The following is a 20,933-nucleotide window of genomic DNA, read 5'->3' on the forward strand; positions in this document are numbered from 1 at the left end:
TTCAGCAGGTTTTGTCTCTCCAATAGTTTTGTTCATGGAGTATATTCTTCCTTTTCCAATAAAAGTTGGAACTGGTGCCACTGAGTAGAGTGCCAGTAGAATTCAAGTGTAAGGACAACAAAATTCAATTTAGATAAAATTATTTTACTGGGGCTTTTTTACTTGATATGGTTCTGTTTCTGAAGCCTTGTGAAAATGTATGCTTTGACTAGTTTATATACTATCAATTATGCTTGAAAAGTGTGTGGAAAGCCACTGTCTTGAAAGAAAGCTCTTTTGACTTTCTACAATTATTATTCTGGTAAAACCCCTCCGCATTTTAATGTTGTTTCTGTTATTTTTCTCTGTGGCTTGTCATTTTTTTCTCTCTGTGCAGGCAAAGAGAGAAATACAAATTCAGACTCATTTTAGAATATTACAGTTAGCTGTGTAGACCTCGTGTGTGTCTCCTGGGAGGAGACACTGTCTTTCAGGGAGAGAGGGACTTTGTATATTTCCTGTGAATTAATTTAATCTAAAAAGTAATTTTTGTAATGATGCAAGAATATTGCTGAGTGGCTGAAAATTCTGCAGTTTAACTCTTCATAACTCCTTCCACATCAAAATTATTTCAGGTCATAAGTGACAGAAGTGCTAGTTGTATTTCTGCAGCAGCTTTGTTAGTGTGGAGGAAACTTCATAGACGAGATCCTATGGAGAAAAATAGAAAAAGGCTCAGAATTATGGATTGTTTCAGTCAAAAATCTCAGATTAAATGTCAGTGTTTAACAAAGCAGTTCAATGTTTTTTATCTGTTATGTACACTGGAGAAATGTGCTTATAATCACTCATCCAGATGTTTGTAGGGCACAGGACTGAAAATGTTTAAAATGTGTTGGACTTTACTTTCTTGGTAACTCCATATTTGCTATTAGTGACAAAGAAGATTTAGCTAGTGCTGAAAATAAAGGAAAATGGCTTTCAAAATATTATTTAATTATGAAGAGCTACGAAAAGAAAATCTACATAATCTTAGCTATTATTTTTATTTTTTGCTAGTGCTTCTATGTGAGTGAAAAAAACATGGATAGGGATAGTAGTGAGTAGATAGACTTTGTAGCTTTGAGTTGAGGAATTAAAACTTACAGCATAGACCATGCTGCTGTTTGTAAAATTTAGAAAAGATGTCGTGAAATAATTCTATCTGAGGCTTTAAAAATGCATTTCATACTTGAGAAAGCCGGGTGATGATCTGAAATGGTGGCCTCTGCAACTGAAAGTTGTCTTGTCTTTTTTGAAAATTCTCTTCAGTGTATATTTTCATATGTTGCAACCATCTGCCAATGTGGAGGCTTACCTTGGCCCTGTTTCTGGTCAGAAGAGCATCTGTTTAGTAAAGTATAAAGAACAGTGGAATATGAGAGCTGATGGATTCACCCATTATATATCTAAAAGTATTTTTTCAAAAGCATGTATGTATTTTTTTTAATAATGTGTATGTGAAACTAATACTTGATTTTTTTTTTCTTTTCAGTTTCTAAATGATTTTAGCAGTGGAAGTTACAAACTTCAGAGACCTAAAGAAATCATCATGAAGCTATATGTATTTCTGGTCAACACTGGGACTACCCTTACCTTTGACACAGAACTTGCTGTACAAAAGTAAGAAAGTACATTAGTTGGATATTGTTTGTTTTTGAAATTTAAAAAAAGTATTATATATACTTTTTGTATATGGAGTTATACAGATGTATATATTTGTATATGTTATATGCATATAAATATATATATGTATATATACACACACACACATGAAGTTCAGACCTGGCACCTAATAGTCTGATATGGGCCGTCTTTTTGTTCAGTTGGATAGTTCTTTGAGAAAGAAACTTTCCAATGGGTGAACCATGCAAAATCCAAGACTCTTCAGTTGAACAGTTTAACAGCTTATTCTGTATATAGATATTTCTTCTTTCTAGGAAGACTAACTTTCTTGGGTTCTTTGTGGATGTCCTTGTACATGGGCAGGCCAAGTATCTTGCCAAGACCATAGAGATGATAGGTAAATGCTTACTCTGATGCAGCTAGTGAGTACAGGCTTGTGCTCATGAGGTGTTGTGCTCATGATGTCATATTGAATCATGCTTATTTTACATAACTGATCTTTATTTTTCAAGTACCATACAGCCAGTAATATTGTTATGCTTCCTGCCAGTTATACCAAAACAGTTGATGCTTATACTGATTATTCACTTGATACTATGAAGCTTTTTGATAACTTTGCACAGCCTCACCAAAGTGTTTTATAGTTTCTGTCAGTTACTGTATTGTATTAGTAAATTCTTGTTTAGTTTGCTCTTTGCCTGTGTCTTCAAAAATCAATTTCTATAACTGTGTAATACAAGCAGTAATGTGAAGATGTCATCACTCAGAATTAAAGATACGAAAATAATGAACACAAGCAGGGATGGTTTATTGACGTACTGTTTCCATATTAAAAGTGTCTGTAATGTTTATGTTAATTTGTTGCATATATATGGATTGTTTAATTTCCTGTTACTGTTAAGTGCTATACTGCACTTCATGTAGAGTAAATCAGAGTTGATTAGGTGGAATTGTGCTTATGTTATGCATAATGAAGTGTTAATACTCTTGTCATTGTCAGGTTTCAGTAAGTCAGCTGTTGGTTCATAAAGAATATATTCAGAGAACATAATATGACTTTACAGTTATTATCCTAAATGCTTGATGTGGCTTAATCCACAATTTCAGCATGTTGCTGTATCTTCTTGGAAAAAGATTGCTGATGAGTTACCAGTAACGCAGAGGCTGTCTTCTTTTAGCTGATAGCTTATTATCTGGATATCCAAAGTGCAACACATTATAACACTTACAAAACTTAGAAATATGTCATGCAGAATAAAAAGTGATAGTTCTTTAAAGAAAGTTCTGCTTTGACAGATAAGTCACCTGTCTCTTATTACAGGAATATATAAAATTAGAGACACAGATATACTGGCAATGTCATTGTCTCTTCCCATTTTTTTCCAGTGTGGCTGATCTGAAACATGCAATTCAAACAAAGTATAAGATTGCCATTCAGCACCAAGTACTGGTTGTCAATGGAGGAGAGTGTATGGCACCAGACAGAAGAGTGTGTAGTTACAGTGCTGGAACAGTAAGTGCTTACTGTGTTCTTCATCTGTGTCCGTTTTACAGGAAGTAAAAGATGTTTTACGAAGTGACTTTTAAGTATTTTTCCATAGTGTACTGTTTGCTGGATTTCTTGGCTTTGAGAAACAGATGTTTATGTATTCAGCTTATACATTTGGGTTTTAACATGTTCTTAAGTCATGTTAGCCACGTGGTGAAATAACTGATGATTGAACAGTATGTTGCCTTGACTCAGTGTTCGGCTTTTTCTTTTTGAGTGTAGGATACCAACCCAATTTTTTTATTCAACAAAGAAATGATCCTGTGTGAACGTCCGCCAGCTATCCCCAAAACAACATTTTCGGCAGAGAATGAGATGGAATTGAAAGTAGAAGAATCTCTCATGATGCCTGCAGTGTTTCATACAGTAGCATCACGGACACAGCTTGCTGTGGTAAGTAGATTGTTATTGTAATTACACACCAAAGGAAAATACCTTTGTATGTCAGAGGAGAAGCTTGATACAAATTATGAAACAGATTGCTCAAAAGATGATAAGAATGGCGTATTAGTGATGATGTATTCTTCAGAGCCTTTGTCTCAAAGTTTCAAGGTAGGTATTGAAATGCGCTTGCTTTTTCAGCATGTTCAAAGCTTCTTTTAAAAGCATATTGTCATTCAGCTTTATGGATGCGTGTGTTTACAGCTTTTGCAAAATAAAAGCAATCTGGTTGCTTTGGATCCATGCCTTAATGCTGTGCCTTATTTTCAGTGCCTTCAGTCTGCCTCAACCTGAAAGCAAAAAACTTTATTTTGGAGATGTTGTTAACCCGAGTAGAAAACTAGCAGTATAATTCATAAAAGTACCTTGGCAACCTTCTGTTTTATCTTTTATCTCTAAACAACTGTTGAGGAATTAATAAAACTAAGCTTCCATTTCCTAAAACTCAGGTGTTTTATTACTGAGTGCTGACTTTTACTTGCATAGAAAACAAACTTGTCAGAATTCCAATTTAATAATTTCTGTATTATTTTGGTGGGGGGAACTACTTTCCTGCAACATGGTCAGTAAGATCAAGTGTGCATGCAGTAGAAACAGTTACTTGTTTGACAGAGTTACACAATAAGTTCAGTAGCTGGACAGATTGTTTTTTTTCATGTTAGGAAATACTGTTCTCATTTTCCTTTTCAAATTTTACATTCTAAATGCATTAAATATTTTTCATGTCTTTAAAGACGAAGGTCCCTGGAAGTTTAAATTACTTCAATGGTTGGGAGTTATGTGTAGCACTTGACACAAAATGAGTAGTAATACATGTTTTTAGCATCTTTGATTTGTTGAGGTTTTTTTTACATTTCAGTAATAACTTTAATGCATTTCAAAAGAGTATTTAGCATTTGAAGTGGCTAGTTATTAATACTGTTTTAATGCAGCAGAATTCAGAGAAAAGTGCCAGGTTGATCATAGTACAGGGTTTTTTGGTTTTCCCCTTTGGCCTTCTAACATGTCAGGAGGGGAAAAGATAGCCTGAATATTCTGACCTTGGCATACTGTCTGATTTAAGGCAAGGATTGAGTCCAATAGACCTTCCTCTCTCCACCTGTTGACTGCTTAGTAAATAGGACCTTGAGTTATTAGGAATCTGTAAATCATATGACAGTCATATAGAGAAGAGTGGATATCAGTGTGAACTCAGCTAGGAGTGGGAGGTTTTCATTTGAAGAGTGTGAGGATTCTGGTTTTAACAGCTGAAACTGAAAGTGTTTTAAAGCTCTGTTTTGCAAAGTGTTAAGAGGATCTTATAAAAGTCAGCAAGACTGGTATCTGTTAAATGCCTAACATACCGATTGATTTGATATGAAAGGGGGCTGTAGTAATTGCACAGTCTTCATGTTCGTGCTTTACTTAGGGTAATGGAAGTGAAAGGTGATGATACCCAGTCTCACATTTCTCATTATTGATATTTTATCTTCTTTCTTCATCCTATTCCTGATACTGTGGTTTTGAAGATTCTTAATTTTGGTTTTGATCTGGTGAAATTAGTATACGCTGGTAGAATGGATTTAATTCCTCTTGAGTATGCTTTTTATATTCCAGGGATTTTATGAAAAGTACTCCTACTTAAACTTGAAAAGAATTGTTAGTGCTACCATCTCTTTGCTCTTGATTCAAAAGATGTATTAGTATGTGGAGCAAGCAAGTTTATTGCCATGTTTCTGCTTTTGGATGAATTATTTGGATCTTTACTAGCTTGTTCTGGTGGCAAGTCTTCTGTAAGGGAAACCCATATTTCAAAAATACTCTGAAAGGCTCTGCATGGAGTACAGCTTCTATTGGTCAACTGAAACTATAATATTTAGATACACAATGAAAAGTTGAGTCGATTTGCAAGAAGGAAATAAGTCTTTCCATACTTGATGGCACCTATTAATGTTATTGGATGAGGGAAGGAGTTTAGTATTTATAGACCTTTATACTTGGCTCTAAGTAGAGCGGCAGTTTTAGTTTTAGCCTGCAGGTTTATCTTGGAAAAAGATTATTCTCTGTTTCACACTTCTTCCAGTTCTTCCTTGCTTATAAAAGGGCTACAATGATAGATTCCTTTGTGAAAAACTCAGACATCCATTTAAAGACAAAAGAACTAGTAATATTCTTAAACCTGAGATACCTTTAAAATCAAGTTAATTGTATCCAGGAGTTTAAATCTTTCAAAACCATAGGCTCTGTGTTAGGCTCTGAAAATGCATTGGGTACTTCTCTGGGGGGTCAGGGGAATGACAAAACCATCATTTGTAGTAGAAGATTAGTGAATAGGCTATCATGACTTTAGATTTACCAAGGTGTGAGAACTGTGTAGAGGAGTATTGCAGTATTATACTAAAGCAGTGTTTCATGATGCCTGCTTAAAGCATATTGAGCAGTAATTCAGAAGAAACAGAGAGGACTGTGAATGTGGTGAGAACATTAATCTTCTTTGAGGTTCACCATAAGCCTCTTGGCTGAGAGGAATAGGGAACATGGGATATTAATCCTTCTCAAAATTGATTAAGATCTGGGCTAGAAAGGCTATGAACCTCTAGATGTGAGATTGATGCATCCAAAGCCACACTGAGAGTGACTCACACACAGTCTCCACACAGGAGACTTCCTGCAAAATGGGCATGAAAAATCTGCCTTATAATTAATCAAGCTTTGTCATTTTATTAATTTTAGAGTGACAGTAATCTGCTTTACCATAAAAGCAGAGTGACAGTACATAATGGAGTGTCTTAGCCTGTTGTAATAATTTAGGGTAATTTAATGAATTAATTAATATGTGCTACTAACACATAACAGAATTGTTTTGTATTGGGGAAAATAAAAGATACAATCTAAGTCATTGCTCATGATAGAAAGTCTTAAATGTTCTTGTCAACAATAAGAAACAGTGATGTATAACTATATGAAAGTGGGTGAGAATATTTGATAGCTACCAGTTTCTATTTCATTTGGTATCTATTCTGTCCAGAGGACATCACAGAATCACAGAATGTTAGGAGTTGGAAGGGACCTCGAAAGATCATCCAGTCCAACCCCCCTGCCAGAGCAGGATCACCTAGACTAAGTCACACAGAAATGTGTCCAAGTGGGTTTTGAATGTCTCCAGATAAGGAGACTCCACAGCCTCTCTGGGCAGCCTGTTCCAGTGCTCTGACACCCTCACAGTGAAAAAGGTTTTATTTTCTTGTGTTCACATGAAACTTCATATGCTTCAGCTTCCTCCCGTTGCCCCTTGTCCTATCATTTGCTGTCACTGAGAAGAGCCTATCTTCATCCTCCTGACACTCGCCCTTTACATATTCATAAACATTAATAAGGTCACCCCTCCTCTTCTCACATACAGTATGACTTTAAAATCAGACTTGATATGAAATGTTAAACAGCATATGAAATAGCAAAAATTGCTTAGAAGATGGCTGCTAACTTACTGTGCAAGAGCTCTTGATGATCTCTGTTACCTCATGCCCTATGTCTGCTTTAGTAATAGGCAAACTTGTTGTGTGGTAGATTATTAATATTTCAGGGTGTGAAGACATTTATTTCTGTCTTGTTTCTGCCTCATTTTAAGCTCACCTGAAAACTATTGAATTTAAATTTTTCAGCATTTGTCACTTGAACTGTGTTCTACTTAGCAACTATGCTGTAGAACTTTATGAAAGGTGTTTTATGCTGTTGTTTGTGTGGTGGTTGTTTTTTTTTTTTACCTTACCTGATTTTGAAAATTATTTGTGCTGTGGAGAAAGGGTGGCAGATATTTCTGATTCACTTTTTCTGATCTGTACTTTCTATACACTTGTATATGGTCTTTTAACTTTTTTTCACACTAGGAAGTAGTTCTGGATTCTTCTTTAACAAGTATTTTTATTAATCCATGCCTTTGTTTCCACTCAATCATATTTTGTCTGTCCAAAGATGACCATTATTGATTTAAATTCTGCTTTTACACTGTGCTGTGATTATCATATTAGGATACTTCATTTTTTGTTGTTTTTGCTTTCATGATTGTAACATCTATACAGATTTTCTTAAGTTCCTCCTGATAGCATGAGATTTCATTATGTAGAATTCAGTGTAAAGATTCAGTAGCTCAAAACAAGCTATTGTTACTTCAACTTTTACCAATTCTTGAATTCTTGCCATAAGTTTTGCCACATGTGACATAATGCTTTTGTCTTAGAAACTTTTTTTATACCAGATGCTTTTTGGTCAGTGTTTATTGCATCTCCTGTTTGGCTTTTAAATTGCAGTTAAAGCAACTTTCTAAGCCTGTTTTCATTTTATGTCCCAGTATCCTGGTTTCCTTTTGACTAAAAGCTTTGAGATATCTGTGCCTAACGGGTTACAGCTTGCCTTTTTGCAGCTAGTTATTTCCCACTCCTTCTAGTTCAGTATTTTTGGCCTTGAGCTGCTGTATGTGGACAATGATGTGCACAGAGTGTTCACAAAAAGTTATGTACACACCAGCTTAGGAGGAGACAAGCTGTTCTCTACGCATCACATTTTGCAATAAACAATGTTGTTTGAGTCTTGTCTACTAATCTTATGATCCTTTAACACTACTGCTTAAAATGATTTCTGGTAGGTTAGCCTTTAGGAAAAGATAATTTTATTTTTTTTTCCGCTAGTGATCTAACTGAAGTTTCTGTGTTATTTGTCCCAAAGGAAGGATATTGGAGACTTGGACTTTTAGTTAGTGGCTATGTTTCATACTTTGTGTGATACTGTTGCTGTCATCATCAAACTGACAATTCTGGTCATAGTTTCTGTGAGAAATGAGAATGAGGATGAGAAACTGTGTGGTCGTTTCATTTGGTTGCCTAAAACCATGGCTGTAGTCATAGTACCTAGATTATTCTTGGTTTAGTTCCAAACACTTCATAATATTTAAGCCAAGAAGTACAGTCATACTTCCTGAAAGCTGTGTATCAGCTACTTAGAGAAATGCTCTTTCACTTCTACTAGAAAGCTGTTATGAAACTTTCTTGAAAAATATTACTGTAAAATGTCAGTGTTTTTTAAGACATTGTAATATTTGTAACAATTGTGTAGCTAAATTAATGCTATTAATTCTTTTTGGCTAATTAATTGGTCTAATAACCAGACACACTTTAGCTCCTCCATAGAAGTCTAGACTTCTTTGTAACTTGGATTAGCAATCAATTTCACAAAGTAAGCAAGTAGAGTAAAGTTAAAATGGAGTAGGTTTTCGTTTACCCTGAAGTATAGTAAAAGATACAGCATTTATTTTGATTGGCTTTTGTAACCAGAACTGGTTACTGATCAAACTCTTAGAAAATTCACTAGGAGAAAAAGATTTGGGTGCCTTGGCATAAAGCTAGTAGAAGTTTTCACTTACCTTGTACCATGGTTTGATTTCCTGGCTGTGGTGGTTTATATCAGCTTCTAAGTTTGGGGGTTTTTTGTGGTAAATTCTGTCACTTGACTTCTCCAAGCCTGCTTTTAATGTCAGAGTGAAAAGCTAGTGAAAATGTTACTCAAGAAAGTCATTAAGCTATGACCATATTATGCTGATGAAATAAACACTTTCTGAGTGTGTTTAAGTTGCGAACTGTGCGGACAAATGTCCAAAGGATCCAGTCACCAAAAATGACCAATGTTAAAGGAGAATGGAATAATCAGCTGCCTAATGAAAGAGAAATGCCCATGAAAGACTCATTCACAATGAAGTTAACTGTTCCAATTACAGGTTTTAAAAGCTGAAACTTGAAGTGGTTGATCTTGTAGCTTCACTGATGTTTTAGTTGGAGGTGTATGGAGTAGAGATAATGGTCTTGGTTACTAATTTTGGTAAGCAAGATAATGGTTAGCGTTTGTGGGAGCACTTATCTATTGTTATAGTTGATGGGTGTGTGTAATTTCACTTTCAAGGATCTCTTGTTGGCTTAAGGCTGACTTTTTTTTTTAGTGACTGAAACCTGTAAGGAGTCCTTTTTACAGAATTTCAGACACATGGCAATAGAGGACTTTGGTGACTTGTTTCCTTTTACCACAGGGTTGTAGAGAATGGAAAGAACCGTGCATTTCCTGAGAACTTTTGTTCTTTAGAGGTAAGTCCAAAGACCACTTAAGACAAACAGACCTTCTCCAGAATTTTTCTTCTCATTCAGATAAGCAGAATTACAACTGTAGGATTCAAAGACAGTCTTGAAATTAATGGGAAGTACTTTACCAGTTAATTTCTGTTTTAGATAAAGTGTACATCTACTGATTTTGGTTGAAATGTACTAAATGGAAGTAATTATAATCAGAAGAATCACCTAAATTTAAGTTGTGAAGATCAAAGGAAATAATGCAAGTAAAATTTCTTTTACAGCACCCAGCCAAAGGTAAAAATCTGGTGGACCTGTGAATTTCTTGACAAATTAGACAGTGAAGATGCCTTTATTTACTCTTCAACATCACAACAAATTGAGATTAGCCTGGGTTTGTCTAGTCTCATACTGGTATTGGTGCTTCTTGAGGTTCACCTTTCAGTGGTACGGCGAAGCTGTCAGTGATCTAGGTATCCAGGTATGGCAGAGTAAGTTGGACATAGCTCTACAAGGCAACTGAAGTTGGGTGTCTGTCAATTACCCTTGAGTGGGTCTGTGAAAAATCAATGCCAAAAGCAGGTTTGTTGTTAGGCAGCCTTTGTTTTTTGTGCTGGAGCTGGCAACTGTACTGAGAAGCATTAAAATATGTTAGATTGCAGGCCTTTATTTATATTCTTGACATAATTCAGGTTTTAGACTTTATTTATTTAGCAGAGAGCTGCTTAATTCTTTTCTGCATACAGACATACCGGTTATGTGAATTAGATTGATCTCAATTCTTTTATAGTAGCCTGAGGAAGTTTCCTTAGAAATGTTGTCTGTGAAGATGGTAGGAAGAACAAGCAAAATCACTTCAAGATGTATTTTGGTACTGATGGAATGATAAGAAGGATATATTTGTGTAGTCTTTAATTTCTTAACTACTTCTGAGCTACATAGATACTCTGAAGGAAGCAGAAAGCTTCACCACTTCATTTTCTTGCTGCACACCCACACATTTTGAAAGTGAGGTTGTGCAATTGACTGAAACAGTGTTTTCTGCTTGACCCCTCCATGCAGCATTAAAAAATAAAATAATGGCTTAACATAACGTTCTTGTTCCCTACATTGATATCTGCTTAGTGTAGCCTGAAACAGTTTTGATAGATGGACAAATAGTTACTCCATGTGTTTTGAACTTTCTTAGAATCATCTACTTGAACCCCTTCAATTCAAAGTAATACTCCTTTCTACTTGAAGGTAAGGAGCTTATTTAATGATATTGCCTAAGGAACTAGCATCAGAAGCAGTACTGGGTTCCTGTGGACTGCATTCGGATTCATCCATGCAGACAGAATTCTACTGTTTGCCCCCCACCACCCAGAGATAATTTCTTCAGCACTTGAGATACACATGTAAAAATAGCTTGAGGAGGATGATAATATGGAATGCTGTTGTAATATCTTGCATATGTGCCCCAAAACAGTCATGTGTCTGTTTAGTTCTGCAATTTGACTGGTAGTATATTACCTTACAGGTAACTTTGAAAACCTGTTATGTGAAGGAAGGAGTTTGTGTTTTAAATAGTTTAGAAAAATCCTTTGTTTTTCAGTATCCTATTTATGATTGCTTTCATAAGAAGACTTTTTGTTTTAATGTTCATATCTCTTGTGTATACAACAAGCTGCAGCTCATCTGCCAATGAATAGTACCTGGTGGAATACTTAGGTGACATGGGAGTATTTTTATTTTTACGTAACAGTGCTTTTGAGCATGTCTCTGTTTTATGACAGATCCTGACACTTACTAGAATGCCCTTCTGTTCCATGGTTTTTAGAAAATAAAGTAATATTAATTTGCCACTCTGGGAAATACTGCTATTCACTCGTACTTTTCTAGGAGTCGAACTGCTGGGATACAGGCTTCTGGTTTGGTTAAATTTGGGTAGATCGCCACAGGTTAGATTCCTAGATACAGTGTGTCAGTGCTGGTCATTAGTAGTGTAACAAGTGATCTCAATTGTAATGATTTATTGTTTTTCCTACTAAAATTTGGTAACTTTTGTTTTCTGTTTCATGTTTGCAAGTATTTTGCTGAGGAAACAACCTTGTTAAAACGAAAATCTTTAATTGATAACACTTAAGTTCTCAAGGGAGCATCAAGAATGATGTATAATAATGTTTCATAGGATAAAACTATCTTGTAGCTTTTTACTTCTGCTGTGAACACAATAAACAGATCTAGCTAAAAAAGCAAACACTGACTACTAGTTAAGAGTATGTCTCAGGGTGGAAACTCTGGTCATGTCAAGCTTAGTATATACATTTCCTTATTAGACATTTGAGCTGTACCATGCTATGTGAGTTTGTCCAGAGGAAAATAGAACAAATGTCTCTACCCAAGGCATTTAAAGAAACATTTTTGTTTGAAGATGGGAGAAGTCCAGTCTTCACTTTCCCCAGTAAACCCAGTAAATATAAGCCCCAGGTGGTTTATATTGTTTTAGTCTTCAGACTGTGTGCTTCTGCATATGCTTTCATTTCTGGAATTATTGCTAGTAGTTTGGAGGAAGGTTGACTTTAAGAAGAGAATAGTTCTTGTGAGTTGAAAGTAAAATGCTTGTGTACATTCCTGGGACATGCAGTAGAACACAATGGGAACATTCAGTTACCTTTTCAGCTTCATATTTTTGGTGTCATTTTTAGTATACTTTAGGGTGAAACAGTGTGTTACTTTTAGTTGTTAATATGATAATTCCGGAAGCAGTAATTCTGCTTGTCTGTATGCTGTGGAATTTGCCTTGAGTAACTTGTATATAAAATGAATTTAAGAAAATAATAAAGAAATGTTCAAGTTGTCAATATTGCATTAGTCACCTTATGTGAATTTAAGTTGTATAGATAAACTGGAGATAGTCTGAAGAAAATAACTTGCAGATTTCAGCACTGTCTGGATGCTGTTCCAGTTGAGTTCTTTTTGACTTAGGAAGTGAGATCTTATGCAGCAAAAAAAGTAACTGTTCTTTTCAAAACGGGAAATCCTTATTCTCATGTGCACAGTGACCAAAGTTCAGAAAACAAGAAGATACATAGCATCTTTACTATGAAGCGATAGAAATTTTTAATAGCTTTTGATTTCCTTGGAGTTGCAGGTATCAATGTGTTTGTAAATTCTTCTTCATCTGCTGATAGTTTAAATACCAGTGATTTGAAAGACAGTGGAATTTTGATGTACTCCTTGAGACAAGGCTTGGACCTTAAAAAAAAAAAAAGGAAGGGGGGGGCAGTGTTCCTAACTTCTAGGTTTTTGTCAATATTAGTTCTGAAATGTTTGCATAAAATGCTCTACAATTTTGTAGTTTATTTCAGGAATATAAGTGGTGTTATAATTGCGCATATGTGCTGCTAACCGTGTGTTCAGCAGCAAATGCATTCTGAAGTATACTGATGTGCTGGGTTTTTAACATTGCTTTCTCACTGTTTTCATAGAACTTGTTTCTCCATGAGTGGTTTTCTCACATGTACTATAGCAGAGAAAAGTTACTTGTTCAGTCCTAGTTTGACAGTATGCTCAACCTGCAAAATGTAGTAAGATCGTCTTCTTTGAAGGGTAGGTAGATATTAAAGCCCAACATACAAGTATGCTCAGGAGGATTTTTTCCATTGGTAAAGTATTGAGGTGAAGGATTTATTGTGTGACTTGTTTTACTTTCTCATTTTGGTGTTAGAGTAGTAAGCACTTTGAGGGGGACAGTTTTTCTTAAATAGGTAAACTTAATCTAGTTACTCTTCCTACTAGTTAAAACTTTGGAATTTTAATATATTAGGCATCGCTCTTAGTACACTTCTAGTAAGATATGGTACTTGCCATATGTAGGTCTCTGTTTTAACTCGGCCAAGTTGCATGGTAATTAAGTTCACACCCCCTTGTGGCAGTAAAATGCCTCTGTGTCATTCAGTTGTTTAACAGAAAAGCTTCCACATTGGTTTTCCTATACCGAGTTTCCGGGTGTGTTTCAGAGTTTTGTGGATGCTCAGTACTGCTGCTCATCATGTTGGGTCCGGTTTATTAATCGGAAGACTTCAGTTAATTATCTGCCCTGCTGTTTTCTTCATGCATCTCTTCTTGCATTTGATGCACCTGTGCTTCTGCTGACTGATTTTGCAATTTGTTGTCTTGTTCTGAGCTTTTGCTTGGCTCATCAGTAGTTTTTCTCCTTAATGGGACTTTGTTTGCTGGCTCCTTCTATCAGATTAGTACAAGTGTTATTATTCATGTATGTGTACACTGCATAATTTACATTAGCAGCATTTAATTAATTTTAGAAGGTTTTTTTGGAATGACAACTTTCACCTGCCTGTTTTGAAGTTACTTCTCAGTGAATCATCTAAATATTTTTTGTCATCTAATTAATTTTAATTTAAGAATGAAGGAATTTTTTTTGTTAATGTCTCACTTAAATGTTTTATATTGTTATCACAGCAATAACCTGAAGTGATTTACATTTTTTTGTTGGATTTTTTTTTTTCTTTGCAGGAAATGTATGAAGTTGCCAAGAAGCTTTGCTCCTTTTGTGAAGGTCTTGTGCATGATGAACATCTTCAGCATCAAGGCTGGGCTGCTATAATGGCGAACTTGGAAGACTGTACATACTCTTATCAAAAGCTACTTTTCAAGTTTGAAAATGCTTATTCAAGCTATTTGCAGTCCATAGATGATATCAAGTTGAAACTTACACAGTAGGTTTGCTATTAAACTTCAGCCTCAATCTCCAAAGTTGCTATATTGTAAACTTTTTTTTTAACTGTCATATGGCTGGTGCTAGTTATAATTAATCAAGCATGTATTTGTTTATGTGCCATGGAGAACATTCTTTCTGTTTTATGCTAGTTTGGTTTTTTTTAAAGTGACTTTTTTCCTTCTGTTCATCAGCACACAGAAACCTGTATTGTACTATGTGGAAGATATGCTCGTTAATGAAAAGCTGTTTAAGAGCCAGAATCCTTACAAACATGAGCTATAAATAGCTAGATAATAAATTTAGACATTAATAAACATTTTAAAATACATACTTACACTTTTTAATTCATTGCTTTTTAATACACTTAAGTGGATATTAAGAATGATTATCTATATTGAAAGTGTGAAGAAGTAACACAAATTTTGAGTGTGTATGTATACCTTCTGGGGGTGTGTGTATGTATGTATGCATGCTTGTATCCTGCAAACTCTGGATATTACTTCAAGAAAAATCTTTGACATCTTTCTTGACATTATAGTATTACGGTATTTCTGAGTGCTTTGCCTAACAGGATGATGTTGGATACTTAAAGAAATAAAACCTAAGTATATTTTCCTTTAAAAAAAAAAAAAAAAGAGAGAGAGAGTTGAACTTCATAGCTTTAACCAAATATCTGGAGACTTGAAATTCTGTGTCCTCCGTGTTGGCCAGAGAACACTCAGTCTTTGCTAATAAGCAATGGTATTCACGCAGATTGGGAAAAAAGGGCATGTCTCAGTTTATCAAACAGTCCTTTCTTTCATTGTATTATGAACGTAAGCTTACTTGGAAGTTTAGAAGAGTTCATACTCAGCAGTGGAAGAGAGTAAAAATTCTAACTTCTTTTGCTGTTGTCTCATGGTGTTGATACTGAACACAGTATCTTGAAAAGGTAGTTGCCAAATTCATTTTGAAACATGCTTCAATTCTAAAAGAAATAGTACTTTATTACGGGTGGTTTTTATCTAAGTTTTTGTCATACTGACTTCTAGATACTGATGTTTTTTTCTTTTCACCCTTTTTAAAAAAGCTTGGGTTCTGCTGTTTCTATCATGGCCAAGATACCACTGCTGGAGTGCCTAACGAGACATAGTTACCGAGAGTGTTTAGGAAGACTGGATTCTTCAGCTGAGCATGGAGGGACAGAAAGTGAAGAAACTGAGGATGGGAAATCTGCTGAATTGGTGCTTTATTCTGATATATCTAAAGTGAACAATAAATCAATGTTAGCCTCATTTTGCAAGTCAGTAGTTGAACAGTCGGCTTTGGAAGGCACAGATCCTGATAATGAAAAAGGTAAAAAGGAATCTGGTCAAAGTGCTGTTGTCCACGACAATGAAACATCAGAAGAATTGAAAGATGATGATCAGCCTTCCTTCAATGTGTCTTTGTTGGACTGGATAAATGTTCAAGATAGACCTAATGATGTTGAATCGCTGGTCAGAAAATGTTTTGATTCTATGAGCAGGGTAAGTTAAAAATCTTTTAAAAATCAACTTGTATCACATTGAATGTTGCTGTTTATTTTCCAGATGCCAGCACTTTTGAAGCAACTCAACTTTTTTGTAATTCATTTTTTATTAGATAGCCTTCTGAATAGAGACCAAACAGAAACTGAGGTGGGGTGGAAGAGAGTATTTTAAAAGTTCTTGAATGATAAGAATTTGAATTTTAGGAAAATTTCACAGTGAATGTTTATCTTGCTTGTTTCTCAAATAGCTGTTCCTGTTGGAAAGTCAATCGCTTCTCGTAGCATATAAGCAAAGTGACCTCTAATCTTTTTTTTTCCTTTTTCATAGAAATTATGTTTATAATGAAAGTAAAGATTTCCTGGATCAAAGTTAATGCTCTCTCTGTTAAAAATACTGAAGCCTTTATTAAAATATAGGACATATTCATGTAGTTAATTGTGATAAATGTGCATACTGTATATGCATTCTTTATTAGCTGATAAAGATGCACTAAGAAGAGCGCAGCATGTCAGTTTGTATTTCTGCTGCTGGTGGAATAAAATATTACTCACTTTCTTTACTTTCCACATGATTATTTTAACCAGTGAGCATTATAACCTTTTAAAAACATTTGCCTAGAGATTTCCTTCTTTCTTTGCTTTCACTGTAGCTTATATTTCTTACATTGTCTGGCCTTGATTGCATATGTATAATTTTCATAGAAAATCTCAAGTTAGAAGGGACCCATAAGGATAATCGAGTCCAATTTTACACTATTATAACTCGATGTACCTTGAACAAAGAAAATAATTTCTGTTGTCTTTGATGCTATTTTCTCCTTAAGGTAGAACTGTAAGGCTGTGTCAGTTACATCTAAACCCCATCTGTTGTAGGGAATGTTATGATGTGGTCAGTTCTGTACATGGATTTTTTTCAATTCTGCCTTGAAAGTAGTTGGAGGATTTGGCTTAATATTAAGGGCTGCTTAAGATTTTTGAGCAGTCTAAATTTTAGTAGTACAAAAAAGGCTAAAAGAAAGGTTGGACCTCACAAGTTTTGATTTTTCTTTAGCAAAAACAATATTCAGTGTATGTGTGAAAGACTCCCTAATTGCTGAAATCTGAGACAATCCTCTTTCCTGTTTGTTCAATAATTCTACAAGGTCCTTTATAGTCTTTCTGCAAGAGTAACGAAACCCAATAGTTCAGTTGCGGGAGTATAAATTCACTTTGTAGGTAATATTAACAAGGCACCAATGTAATATCTCTTAAAATAAATATTTTAAGAGACAGATATTAAACAGTTGTTTCTAAATTACAGGGATACTAAAGACTGAAAAGTGTAAAAATAACCATTTCAGTTAAATACTTGTACCTTTTTTTGATCAGCTTGTAGTCTTATCTGACATACATCACATGTTTTAGAGAAACTTATAATGGTATGATTTTTCTGTGCTTGCCTTATCTAAGGCTAGTCAGAAAACCTTTGTTTCAACTGTTGTAATTGTTTTGTATCTTAAGCTGATTTTTGTATGGAAGAAATGTGGTTGCTTCTGCAAAATTGAAGTTTCTTTTTGTTTTCTTGGCATAAGCAGAATTGGCAGGTATGGAAAACACTTTAGTCAAACTGTTCTGGCCACAAGTAGAACAACCATGATTGATCAATCTTGATATATTTTGGTTCACAGAAACTCCAAAGCTTTGAAGTAATGTGATAATTCCTAACATTCCTTAGGAAAACATTAATTTACTCTATTTCAGTAGCAGCACAAAGGATTGAATCTTCGCCTACCATTGACTTAGAATTAGTTGGAAAACAGAGTTGGCCTGTAGCTGTAAAGGAAAAGAAAATACTAAATAAATTCTTCGCAACATTGCATATTTAAGTGAGATGACATTTTAACATAGCAAGCTAGAATACAATGACACTAATTTTTGTTTTGTTTTTCCTCACATTCTACCCATGCCCTTTCCTCCTTGGAAATACGAACCATATAAATGGTTTGTGATTGCAATTCTTATTTGAAACTCTGAATTCAGGTAAGATTTTCATGAAAGCGTGAAGCATCAGAGTATAAACTTTATACCTTTGATACTGGTAGTCTTTGCAGAACTGATGTGTTGCACAGAGTGTTGCTAGCAATCTGGTTCTTCTAGCCTCTAGCTGCTTCTACAAAGTGATGCTTCTAATTGCAGAAACCTGGGCTGCAGTAAAAGCAGTGGGTGAGTAGAAGCTAATCAGATATTTCTGGTAAGTGCTGTTGTAGCCACTTAAATAAAAGGCTAGAAAAGGAAGAGACTTTTAAAGATGAGGAGAGCAAGATTAACAACCAGTGAAAGTAGGGCTGAGTGCTACAGATGCAATTAGGTCAAAGATGGGATAAAAAGAATGGATGGAGGAAGTGAATTAAAGGGTGGAATGAGAGGAATAGGCATTTTTTTCAGAAAGAGATAAAGCACAATTAGTTTATGAAGGTAAAAATTAAAAAAACTCACATTGTATTGTTCTTTGGTATTTTGTCTGATAATAAACTGTTTTGGATGCTGCAGTGGAGTAATTCAGAATGCTACCGGGGGTAATCCTGAATAGGATGGCAATGAAGATCATCCTATAAAAACAATCTGGTTTAATCCCAGAGACTATTTTTATTGCTGGTTCTTGAAGGTGGACAACTCTTTGATTAAAACCAGGATTCATAAGACCATTCGTAACATGCTAAAAATTAGCCTTTGCCATTTTCAGAGAACTTCGATGTATTTTGTCATGTTAATCATAGAATCATAGAATGGTTTGGGTTGAAAGGGACCTTAAAGATCATCCAGTCCAACTCCCCTGCCATGGGCAGGGACACCTCCCACTAGACCAGGTTGCTCAAATAATAATGGCATTAATTATTTATTCTGAAAATATTTATTTATTATTTATTCTAAAAAGTTCTGGACTAATTGCCATTTTTTAGTCGTTCCCCTTGTGGTCATCTTTTGTTTGTTTTGGAGATTTTTTTGTGTGTGTGTGTCTGAAAAGAATGAAAAGACGTATTCATTGGAGTTGCCTCTTCATTTGTAATGCTTTTCCTCTTCAGATTCCAATCTCTATACCCCAGAATGGTGTTTCCAAAATGAAAAAGTGGTGTGTGTGAAAGCTTTTACTTAGTAAAATGAGAGATTGAGGGGGAAATAGTACTTCTATTTATGGAAATATTGAGTCATATAAGTGGCTTTGGTTTTGAGGGTTAATTCATGTGCTAAGTGGCGGAAACCATGCACATTGATGAACGAAGGCAGTGCTGTGACAGCTGGTATGACCTCACAGGATAGTGAGGATAGTGTCTTTTCCACTAGATTCTCATATACTAGATGGCATAACATAACCAGTTTGGTTAAATTTGGGCAAATTTGTTCGTATTCTGCTAACACCTAATTACTCTTACCGTGTTCCTAACTAATGTACTCCAGGTTTAGACTAAATTTTGTCCTACATAAGCTTTATTATTGTTCTTAGAAATAAGGAAATAAGCTCTAATTTATTTCACTACTCTTATAGTGAAATTTGAAGAGCCACCCTTAATATATGTGGACATTGGTATCCTCTTAGTGTTTCAGACGCTTCTTTTGTGGATAATGGTCTGTGAAGGAATATGATGAAATAATTTTAGAAATGTTTTTATTAGGAAAAATATAGCAAAAAATATTACAAATGTGTTCTTTTTCTATAGCTTGTTTTCCAGTTACTTAGAACTGCTCTGCCTGTGTAAGAATCAATTAAATCACTCATTTAGTGGAGAAGGGGTAATGGGTCTTGCAGCTTTTTCCCATCGCCCTCCATACTGCACTTAACGCTGAGTTGACATTCACCACTTTTTTTTTTATTATAGCCATCTGGACTCAGTTCCAGGGTAGACTGTCCATTACTTTAATTTGCTGCTTCTCCCCTGAACCCTACCTTGTTCCTGCAAATAATGTCCCTTTTCCTTCTTAGGATCCTGTTTTCTATGATTGTCTGCTTGGAATACTTCAATGAAAGTGATATAAAATCCAGACTTGTTAACTGAGAACTAGAAAAATACTAAGGCTGTAAAAACTTATGTAGCTAGCTCTTCTTACCTTTTAATATGTCAACTGCTAATAAACATTTTATTTTATTTTTTTGTCTTCCTAGCTTGATCCAAGGGTCATCCAACCCTTTCTGGCAGAATGTCGTCAAACTATCGCCAAACTAGATAATCAAAACATGAAGGCTATTAAAGGCCTTGAGGATAGGCTCTATGCATTGGACCAGATGATAGCAAGCTGCAGCAGACTGGTGAATGAACAAAAAGAACTTGCTCAGGTAGTACATATCTGCATGTGTAGTATTGAAAGATGGTAGATTTTTGATACAGTGAAACCTTGCATCAAGACATGTAATTGTAATTTTCAATTTATCAAACTGGAGATGCTCAGAAAGGTGCTATATTCCTAATAACTTAACATTTAAATATTGGTAGTTTACATTACATCAGAGTTTGAGAACATGAAGAGAGTAATGTGTTCTTAAATAGCAATGTGTAATCAGAAATCATGAGTAGAAGTGAGTGAACAACGTTGACTCCCTATCTTGGGGTGTTAGATCCCCTTTTTGAGGAGAGAACTGGGCTGATGGTCACGTAGGACCCAGGCTTCATTCTCCGTTCTCTAGCTGGTATGGAAAGGTGGGTGCTACTCGTACTTCTGACATCATAGTTTGAAAGTGGAACCTGTCTTCAGATAATTTCAATGAGTAAGTTTAGAAGTAAGTTTGTGCTGAATCTCAGTCTTGTGGTGTTTATATTGTAGGCCAGTGCTAAATCCAAGGGAACTTAGCATGATGGTAAAGCTACTATCCATCCCTATGCTTGACTGCCTAGCGCTGTGAGAGTTGGTTTTAGCTATGTATTCTATCTTCACTTAAAAGAAGAACCTACATCGAGATTACTAATTCTAGTTTGATCTTTTTTTATTATCTTGAGATGCCTAAAA

General features: G+C 35.2%; 1 protein-coding gene across 1 annotated transcript in view; it reads left to right on the plus strand.

Annotated features, from left to right (window-relative positions):
- The window catches only part of RB1CC1 (RB1-inducible coiled-coil 1), a 58,675-nt gene that overhangs the window by 593 nt on the left and 37,149 nt on the right, over positions 1-20,933 (plus strand). Inside the window, exons 2-7 of the mRNA XM_010183675.1 lie at positions 1,514-1,641; positions 3,031-3,157; positions 3,416-3,586; positions 14,242-14,444; positions 15,516-15,954; positions 20,095-20,265. Of these exons, the coding sequence (XP_010181977.1) occupies positions 1,571-1,641; positions 3,031-3,157; positions 3,416-3,586; positions 14,242-14,444; positions 15,516-15,954; positions 20,095-20,265 (1,182 nt within the window). The 5' untranslated portion in view covers positions 1,514-1,570. The remainder of the gene's footprint in view (positions 1-1,513; positions 1,642-3,030; positions 3,158-3,415; positions 3,587-14,241; positions 14,445-15,515; positions 15,955-20,094; positions 20,266-20,933) is intronic.

Source organism: Mesitornis unicolor, unplaced genomic scaffold, assembly GCF_000695765.1.
Source record: "Mesitornis unicolor isolate BGI_N332 unplaced genomic scaffold, ASM69576v1 scaffold12954, whole genome shotgun sequence".
Classification (NCBI taxonomy): Eukaryota; Metazoa; Chordata; class Aves; order Mesitornithiformes; family Mesitornithidae; genus Mesitornis; species Mesitornis unicolor.